At 30.2% G+C, this 9924-nt stretch overlaps 1 protein-coding gene across 3 annotated transcripts; it reads right to left on the bottom strand.

Annotated features, from left to right (window-relative positions):
* Positions 1–1596: 1596 nt before the first annotated feature.
* On the bottom strand, positions 1597–5599 carry ESP1 (hydroxyproline-rich glycoprotein family protein). Of its 3 annotated transcripts, none has more exons than XM_068635736.2 (9): positions 5295–5557; positions 4829–4961; positions 4671–4748; positions 4170–4240; positions 3999–4037; positions 3353–3919; positions 3175–3267; positions 2081–2263; positions 1597–2001 (listed from the first exon to the last, which is right to left on the bottom strand). In XM_068635736.2, the coding sequence occupies exons 4-9, from the start codon at positions 4191–4193 to the stop codon at positions 1876–1878; spliced, it is 1032 nt and encodes a 343-aa protein (XP_068491837.2). In that variant the 5' UTR covers positions 4194–4240; positions 4671–4748; positions 4829–4961; positions 5295–5557; the 3' UTR covers positions 1597–1875. The 3 variants fall into 3 exon arrangements, with proteins under 3 accessions (XP_068491837.2, XP_068491838.2, XP_068491832.1); XM_068635737.2 differs by having other exon boundaries at positions 4376–4748; positions 5295–5544; XM_068635731.2 differs by lacking the exon at positions 4170–4240 and having other exon boundaries at positions 5295–5599.
* Between the last annotated feature and the right edge of the window lie 4325 nt (positions 5600–9924).

Here is a 9924-nt window from a genome sequence, read left to right as displayed (position 1 = left end):
GAGGAAGAAATTGTCAAAATTGTTTGGGGGAAGGAAGAAACATCAATTATGTTGCATTCTTATAGTGCATGCAGACAATGCAAGAATTATTAAAACAATCCCGGCAACCGAAATTATAGACTTTTATTAATATCAGAATAAAGTGATTTTATATTTGGAATAATATTAATTATAAAAATCTTCTAGTAAGACAAAGATCAATATACAGGAAAATTCAAGAGAGAAAATGTTACTCAGCTTGTAACGATTATGTTATGCTGTAACGTATCAAACAAAACAACTTGAAATATAAATATTTTACTCTGTCAAATTCAATTTGGGGACAACCTAAGAAATATTACAGGAGAAACAAGAGTTTTATGCACTTTGCTTTTAATACTGCTCCAACTACTACTAATGAATAAAAAGTTGTCTAATACTTGAAACTTCAATTGGAACATAGATTTGTACCTCGTTTTGCTTTGTTAGCAAAAGCATTTTAAGAATTTAACATTCTACCGTCTCTACTTATCCTGTCCTTGTCCACTTATATATGTCACTCTTCAACTTCATCTTCCCCAATGACTAGCTTGTTAACATCCACATAATTATTTCATAAATTTACTATATAAAAATGAATAAAATAGACGAGTCATTGGTTGTAATATGAAAAAATGTGTTTTTAACAAGCAAAAGAATATGTTAAGAGAGGTTCTTCATGTATCCCTATGTTTTTCTTCCTGCACCCCACAATGCTATGGAAAGATAAAATCATCCTTGTTATTTTTTAAAAACCTTAAAAAACATCCAACTACTCACACTCTACTCTTTCTTCTTCCTTACACACAGCACACCTTTATCTGTGCACAGCACGAACCGACGACTTAAGACGCGTTTCGTTTGGTGGTGATTCAATAATGTCTCTACGGCGGCTTTAGGTTCGGAAAAAGAAGGTAAGTAAAAAAAAATTGGATTTCGGATTAGTAGTTCCATTTTTTGGCGGATAGTCATTTCCACAGTAGTCTCTTGTGGTTCTGGACAGAGCATTGATGTCCGAAAGTTATTCAGATTTGCAGATCCAGAATGAGATTTAATTATTTTTATTCAATCCCACCTGTGAAAGTGTGTGCTTGTTTAAGTCAATCTCACCTCTTAAAAAAATCAGTAGATTCAAGTTTCTACGCTGGTTTTCATCTGTGCTCAAGTTCTAAGTTTTTGATGCAATTAGCTTATGAAATCAGTCTCCACCAGCGCCTCAAATGAACAAAGAAAAAAAAGTGACAAACAACTCCTCCATGAAGGCTAGTTAGAGAGTTTTAAAAATTGTGGGGTACAGGAAGAAACTCTCGTTAATGATAAATTGGGGAAAATTGAGCCCATGATATACCCAACCCAAGACTTAAAAGACAGTTTCTTCCTCTACATCAGTACAGTAGTTTCCACCTCCATAATTTTGGTTAAAAGCCAATTTTACCCCTTATGAAATTAATAATTAAACCTAAGCCTTTACACCTTCATTCCAATCTTAGATAATATTTCGAATTCTGAACAATAATATTTTGAATTCTACAATTCTGGAAAATAAGAATAATTTTACAGCATATACACTGGTAGACATGTATAATAGACATAGATAACCACTAAAACAGAGCAAGTTAAATTCACAATAAATGCGGAATATGGTGAGAAGTTTTGCAAATAGCCCCACCAACTAAAAGGCTGATATTTAATTAGAGCCCAATTCCAGAAGAAAAGAATACTATGGTCTCTAATTAGTTACATGAACTTGTATTAATTTCTACAAAACTTAGCAGCCAGTCAGTTTCAATATGACACAATAATCTCTGCCAAACTGGAAGGATCAAAGATTGCCTAACTTTCAAGGTGCGAATTGCATCAATGACGCAACATCTGCTGTAGCTGCAGCACTTGATTTCTTTGCTCTGGAGGCAGCAGATTTATCTGCTCTGGTGTGAGGCTCATGACCTGTTGAAGCAGAGCTTTCTCCATCTCTGGTGTTAACTGCAAGTACCAAGAAAAGAACATCAATAGACTGTGCAGAACTATTTATACAAACTAAACAGTAATTCAAAATAATTACCGCAGGAGGTCGAAGAGCTTGATTAGCAGCACCCATCGACCCAGAAACTCCGTATGGTAGTCCAGGAGGACCAGAAAGATGTGCTAGGTTATCTGAGGGACCAGATATCAAAGACCCTCTGTCTACTTGCATAGCATTTCCAGATTGATTGCCAAAATCGGGGCCTAAAGGCATATTCCCAATCTAGCACGTAAATAAGCAAATTATTAGAAAGCACACATATTAGGCACACATTATCATGATGGATACTGCTCTTCAAGTATAGATTTACATTCTTATAATCAAATAACCAAAATAAATTTACGGTTAGGTGAAATTGCAGCATGGTAATCAATTGACCAAGCTGATTAAGTACCTTCAAATGGGGCAATGATAAATTTTATCAGTAATGTACAGAGAAGATTAAAAATAGTAGTAAAAAGAAATCCTATCTAGAAAAAACGTGTTTCAATTGTAGGAAAAACTGCTAATTCCAAATAAAAAATAGTTACACTTAAAAAAATTGTCTGAGAAAACTAGGATAGAAAACAAACTATTTTCCTGTTCCACCATTACTACCATAATTTGATTGTGTCAAATTCTTTTCAAGGGTATGTTGAGATGTTGAATATTGAAGAGAAAATAAAGGCATGAATTTTATTATTATTTTTAAATTTATAGTTAAAAAATAAACAAAAAAAAATGGAAATTTAGTTTAACCTAATATACTATTTTATTTCTTTAATTATTAAACTAGAGAATATTTATTAGAAATCACACACCTCTTCTATTTCCCCTTCAATAACCCAACTCCTAAATGTAGCCAGTAAAAATATGTAAAAGCTACTATATAAGCCAGAATGCCAGAAACAATGATATTCGTTACAACTAGCAGATAGCTTAATGACTAATAACTTTGGGGGAAGGCCTATATTTAAAACAAAAGACTTAGCTTTAATCCAGACAAGTTAGGATTAACTATATAATATAGCAAGGAATCATACATTCATAACAGTAATAAAATGCAGGTGCCCTAGTGCCTAGTTGCTCCCTCAGAATTGATGGTGCAAACACACAGTTTTCAAGTCTTAACCATCAGTAATAGCTCAGCATACCTGATAAGGTGGCTGAGATGATTTTTGATTTGGAAGTTGTGTCTGCCCCTGTGGGAATGCAGATCCAACGCTAGAAGGGGGTTTTGAACCTGGCTGAAAATTTGATCAATAAACAATATTCAACTTACATGAAGCATCTCATTGAATTGTGAACTGCAAACTGAAAAACTCATCTTACATGAAACATAGACTGTGAAAGGTTGTGAGAAGCACCAGCATGTTGAAAACCTAAGTTCGCACCCATTTGTGGGGGATATTGGGGATGGAAGGTTGGCACTGCAGGTGGTGGTCTAATCTGTGGTGGCAGTGGTTGTTGCAGAGGCATATGCGGAAATCCAGATGTCTGCAATTGTTGCTGTAACTGACTGGAAGCAGTTGGCATTTGAGTAGGATGAAGAGGTTGTGACAATGAATGAAGTGAAGGTGTAGGTATGTTAGGAAGTTGTGATGATTGTGGAAGAGATGCCACTTGGGGAGTAAGATGTCCTTTAGGCTGCTGTGGCATTGGCAAAGAATGTGCAGACATGGGCTGGGATTGATGATTCATTGCAGGAACAGCAGATGAAACTGGCACTGAAGATTGGTTATGATGTTTCCTCAGAGGAATCTGTGTTTGAGATACACCTGCTTGATCCTGTACACCACCATGCCCAGGCAATAACGGAGCAGGCTGAGTACTTGGTTGTTGTGTTGGCTGTACTGACTGCTGATTGTTCTGCAACACCATTGGTTGAACTTTTGGAACCTGGAAGCAAACAATTTTTGTCATCCAAAATTCTACCAAGGGATGGTAGTAACTACATCAAAAGAAAGTAAGTGCATACCACTTGAGGTGCTTGCACCATTCCAAGCATAATTTGTGCCTGATTAAACAAACACAAATGTCAAAGAGCATAATGTGGCTGCAGACCCTCAATTGAATACTATCGTTACAGAACAATATTACCAAATCAAAAGACACAGACTAGTTTTTTCATTAAAGAATTTCACACTACCACAAAAAATAACTTCATTCTCATACACTGGCAGATATTAATGCTTTAGTGAGACGACTACTAGAATAGTTCTACAACAAACAAAGACAAATCTGATTAATCTGAATATAATTCAAAGGAAGTCTATGAAATACCCCCACCCCTCTCCCCCCTGCACTCACACAAGAATCTTGAAGTATTCAAAGAAACAAATAAATCTCCATCACCTCAAACTATGAAAAATATATTGTAAAGGGCATTGAAACACCAGTAGTTTGCCATGGTCCCTTATGAAACAATAAGTCCATACAAAAATTAAACGGTTTAGGGTTTTATATATGACAAAGCATTAGGGAAAATACCTCATTCAAATATAGTCACCAGAAAATAACTACAAGGCTGTAACATGCCGTGGTAAATGTAGTGAACTGAAGTTAGAAGTTACAAGTGTGAAATTCGAAGCATTCAGTGAAGCAAACAAGAGAGAAAAATAAAAGAAAGAGAATCAGAGTCCCTAAGAACCTGGAAAAGCGCTTTGGTTAACGTAGGGTTTTGGATTAGGATCTGTCTGGCCTGTTGCTGGTTCTGTTCTATCAGACTCTTGAGAAACGACAACAAATAAAATGTTTAGCATGGTGTTCTCCACGAGTGAAGAAGATGAGAAGAAGAAATATATGCACCTTCATCTGAGACACGATGTCGTAGAGCTGGTTCTTCGACATTCCGGCTAGGTTTACCGACAAGTCCTCGCCGCCAACCTGTTTTCCAGCCATTCCTCCACCAAAATGCCGCAAACCACCGGGGCAAATTAACCTTCATAAAAAAAAGTGTTTAACTCTGTTAAAATAAACCACCAATTCCAGAAATACGTTTTGATATAATGAGTCTAGAAAAGTGGAGAATGTGATAAGGAGAAATTAGTGCGCTATTTTGATAAACCCCTTTATTTTGCAAAAAAAAAGTGTATTCTGAGTTCTTACAAACATCTCAGAGTACATGATTCCGGTTCACGTTTGCACTAGTGCTCTAGGTTAAGGATTATGACACAATGAACAAATCTTTCAATTTTGATATTAAATTAATAAGTACTTACAAATTTGTGCTTACTGATATTAAATTCACACTGAGTCACAATTAAAAACTTACGCACAAAGAAGGAGTCACGATTAAATTCACACTGACGCACGATTCGACGATTTTGCGAACGGAGGAGAGAGACACCGGAAGAGACCGAGTACCGCCGGCGGTGAGAAGCGACGATGACGGTGGTTGCCGGAATTGGGGGCAAAGGGGATCGACGACGCGACGGTGACGGCGGCGTTGAGGGAAGTTAATGAGTCGCAACGACAACAGCAGAGGGAAGAAGGAAGAAAGAACTAATTAGGTTTTCATTTACACAAACAAACACCAAAACCGGCGTCGTTTAGAATTTATTTAAAATGGTAGGTCTCATATATCTTTTTCAAACAACACATTTGAATTCACATTAAATATTAAAATCTAAATAAGATATGAACGCATTTCTAATTCAGATAAAAGATTCAAATATGTCACAAAATTTAAATTATAAGAATATATTATTAATAAAAAAAATTAAGATTTAAAATTAAAGCCTTATATATTAAAAAAATAATATTAATAATAATGGTTTACTTAACAAAAGGTGATTGCATGAAAATATAGGCGATTTGTAATGTGTTGTGCGAACTTATTTTTTAGGATTTACATAGCCTTTTTTTTATTTTAAAATAAAATTAAGATAAAATAATTTCTTTTACATATTTTTGTTAGATAAAAAAATGTAAATGATTTTATGAGGTGTGTGCAGTTAGCTTTCAGGATTTTTGCATAGCCTAGTTTCATTCTTCTCTTTATTTTAGTTAAGCGTAAAATAATCCCTTTTGTGTTAAGGTATAAACACTTACTTTTATAATTTGGATAGTTTATTTTTAATTTTAAAATATATAATTGTTTACATAAGAAGAATAATTTTATATATTATTTAAAAAAAATAAAAATTAAATATATTTTTCATTCAACACGAAATTGATATTTTTTTTTTCTTTATTTTAGTTAAGGGTAAAATAATTCTCTTACTTTATGTTAAGGTATAAATCCTTACTTTTATAATTTGGATAGTTTATTTTTAGTTTTAAAATATATGAATTGTTTACCCAATTATATTATTATGTCCAAATTTTTTATTTTTATTATTTATATATATTTATGTTTAATATTAAAATTCGAATAAAAAAAATGTTATAACACATTTATATTAAAATTATAAATTTATAGTTCATTTTAATAAATACAAATACATATGAAAACATACCTAAATTATCTAACTACACTACACTTATCTTATATGTTGAAAGAAAACATACCCAACATAATAGTTATATATAATAAATTTTACAAAATTATAACAGAAAAAAACAGTTTACAATGTCATGTTTTCTAGGAATAAATTTCAAATAAATATTGGTATTCAAAATCTTTTATTTTCTCTGTCATTAGTATTGAACACTATTTGTGTATTTTCATTTTTTAATATTACAACAATTGTGTATCTATATTTTTAAATATTTTTTATCATAAAAAATACAGATATACATGTCAAATATTAAAATATACTCATACATATAAATTTATGGTAAAATTAGACAATGTCAACTTATGTGTTTCCAATAATAATAATAATTAGTTAATTATTGAAATTAGAGATTAAAGAAATAACAAATAACATAATTATTTACTATTCTAAATTTGATTTTTTTATACAGTATTTGATGTTGAATTGTTAGGAGAAACCTATTGGAGGGAAATAAAGAAAATATTTATTTTAAAAATAAATTGTATTTTTAAAATAACTAATTATAAATATATAAATTTTAAGATAATTACTTTCTGTACAAATAATTATATTAACATAATATATAAATATAGTTATTAATGAAAGAGATATATAAAACTATTTATAATATGTACACTTTTTCAGACTTTTAATATTTATAAACACAATTATCAATAATATTTATATATATTAATTATAAATTATTAATTTTTTAAGAAAAATAAATACAGTATAATATTTTTTTATTAAAGTGAATTAAATCATTTATATTCCTTTCGGTAATGCTTATAAATATATCAATTATAATTTTTATTATTTAAATGTTATAAATTAAAATTAATCTTGAAATATGATCACTAAATATACAAAAACAACACTTCAATAATATTTAAAAAATAATTCCACTATAATATTATAATTTGATTATAATATCACTATAATAATTTCCATAACATTTCAACATAATATAAATACTAGAAATCTCTATATATTAGGATTATAATGAATTGTAGAAATAAAATATATACCATTTGTATAATAAATATTAATCTCATCCAAGGTTAAGATATTTAAAAGTTGCAGATTAAAAAAATAATTATTTTGAAAGTCATTCTCATTTGATAATACATTTGACTTTGATCCAAATCTAAAATGAAAAATGGAATCTCAAACAACTAAATCAAGCAAAATACTTTTATTTATTTCAGAATCATGGCCATTAGATGTTTGACACATTAGACACTTTCTTTTACGTTAGTGCAAATCATTTGCACATCTTGAACATGTTTCACTGCAAGACCAACAGAACATCAATATGTAAGTGATTTACATCAAGTACAAACAAAATTACTAATTTGTCAAAGTAAGACTCGTCAACAAAGGTTGAAACTTAAAGAGATGAATACAATGAAGTCAACCTTTCACATTCATTTTTCCGTAATCAACAATAAAGATAATCACTCACCATATGCCTTCAATTTTAGATGTTAGGGAGAAACAAAAAATTATGAAACAGACACATCAAAAACACATACTAATGGTAAAGTTCATATATTTTAGAAAACAACTAACCTTGCCATCTCTCTTTGTTGCTTTCAGTGGCATCGGAAATCACCTGACCAAATGTACAATCATCAGGAAAAAAAAGTCAAATATCATCAAAATAAGTAAAAATTATAAATTATTATAGTTTAAATCAACTCATTGGTCCCTTTCCGAATCTGCCATCGATTTTAACACAAAATAAAATTTAGCAATAAAATTAATAAATAGAAACTTGAAAATAAATACTACATCGACATTTATAAAATTTAAATGACACATAAAAGAAAGTATTAAAGCATAAAGATGAATTTCTTGTGAGTAATATTGGTGGGTGCTATAACAGATTTGAGAGAAGAAATCGTCAGAGATTCCTCGATTAGCCAACGAAATGAATGAATTGTCCTTTTTTTTTTCTTTGTGCGTATAAAGAAGATTTAAAAACAAAGAAACCACAATATCAAGTGATAATAAAGTAAAACAGTTTACATGAAAATGTGTCTCTCACTGTTGTGGAATAATCTATCTAATACCAGAAAGATGATGTGGGTGGGAACGATCTTTCATATTAAACTTTTCTTTCTCTATGCAAAACTTGGATTGATGCGGTTTAATATCCCAAACAATATATTATTTTTATAGAACAATGACTCCAGAGGTTTTTGGTGAGTTCAACCATCTGAATCTTGTTATTGTATTCGAGAGCGGGACTATCAATATATTTTTAATTTTTTTATTCAATAGAGAAGAATATCAGTTTAAAACATAGAAAAGTAAAGTACCAACCTCTCCACTCTCCTAGACTCAACAAATATTAACAAACAAATATATTTAATTTTTTACTTTTTATTTAATAGAGAAGTCATCTCTCCACTCTCTAGTCAGTTAAGTAACAATAAATAAAATAAAATATTATTTGAAAATTTAAAAACTGTTTTATTAACTTTTAAAATTAAAAAATGTCTAAATAAACAAAATAAATTAATAAAATAAAATATTAACTAAGGATAAAATAGAAAAAGAATTTAAAACCGATAAAGTGGAAAAATAAAATATTATTTAAAAATTAAAAAACTGTTTTATTAACTTCTAAAATTAAAAAGTGTCCAAATAACTAAATAAATTAATAAGTAAAAATAAAATGGACAATCCCTATAGATTAAAAGATTTAAGCGTTAGAAATATTTTTCCCTCAACAAATTGATTTTTATTCTCTTATCCATAAACCATCCAAATACTTATAATTTGAAAATAGTTAAAAATGTGTATTTTTTTTAAATGGATTTAATTTGAAATTTTACTTCAACCTATTAAAAATAGTTACATTAAACATGAGTCTCAATCTACAATCAAAACAACAATAAATCTTAACAGAAACTAACAATCTTTAAAGAAAAATAACAATTATTTTATATTTTAATCATTTACATATTAGAATTTACAACTACCTCAACCTTAATGGTCTAAAGTTTGAACCACAGAAGAAGAAGAAGTGTTATCATAATCTCAATGGTCTAAAGTTTGAACCAGAAAAGAAATGTTATAGTATAAGAATGGAAAATATATTTAATTCATTTTTCAATTAACCTTTTTCCTGTGTTTGAAGGGTGAAGGGAAACCAAAAGCTTAACAGATAAAGATAATGGTTTTTTAGTATTCCCGTCGCATTAACATGCCTTGAATTCAAATGCATCAGAGCAAACTGAGTCGAGTAATGGCTTCAGTTAAGGGCTCAGAACCTTTACCATCCAAGCACTCGCGAACCACAGACAAGGCTAAACTCTTTCCACTGTTTCTTTGGATTATATAAGGAGACATTTAAACAGGCCATTCTTAAAACACAGTTTACACAAACAAAAACATCAGTTATGGTCAACACAA

The sequence above is a fragment of the Phaseolus vulgaris genome, chromosome 7 (genome assembly GCF_051622355.1).
Source record: "Phaseolus vulgaris cultivar YP4 chromosome 7, ASM5162235v1, whole genome shotgun sequence".
Classification (NCBI taxonomy): Eukaryota; Viridiplantae; Streptophyta; class Magnoliopsida; order Fabales; family Fabaceae; genus Phaseolus; species Phaseolus vulgaris.
Note: the sequence above shows the minus strand (reverse complement) of the source record. Positions and strands in the feature narration are given on the sequence as shown.

Bases quoted from the DNA above. Each gene is read 5' to 3' on its own strand.
- ESP1 (XM_068635731.2), bottom strand. From the start codon at position 4,921: ATGGCTGGAAAACAGGTTGGCGGCGAGGACTTGTCGGTAAACCTAGCC. The intron at 3,920-3,998 runs GTATGCACTTAC...GTTTGCTTCCAG, and splicing joins TGGTGCAAGCACCTCAAGTG to GTTCCAAAAGTTCAACCAAT. The intron at 2,264-3,174 runs GTATGCTGAGCT...TTTACGTGCTAG, and splicing joins CATCTCAGCCACCTTATCAG to ATTGGGAATATGCCTTTAGG.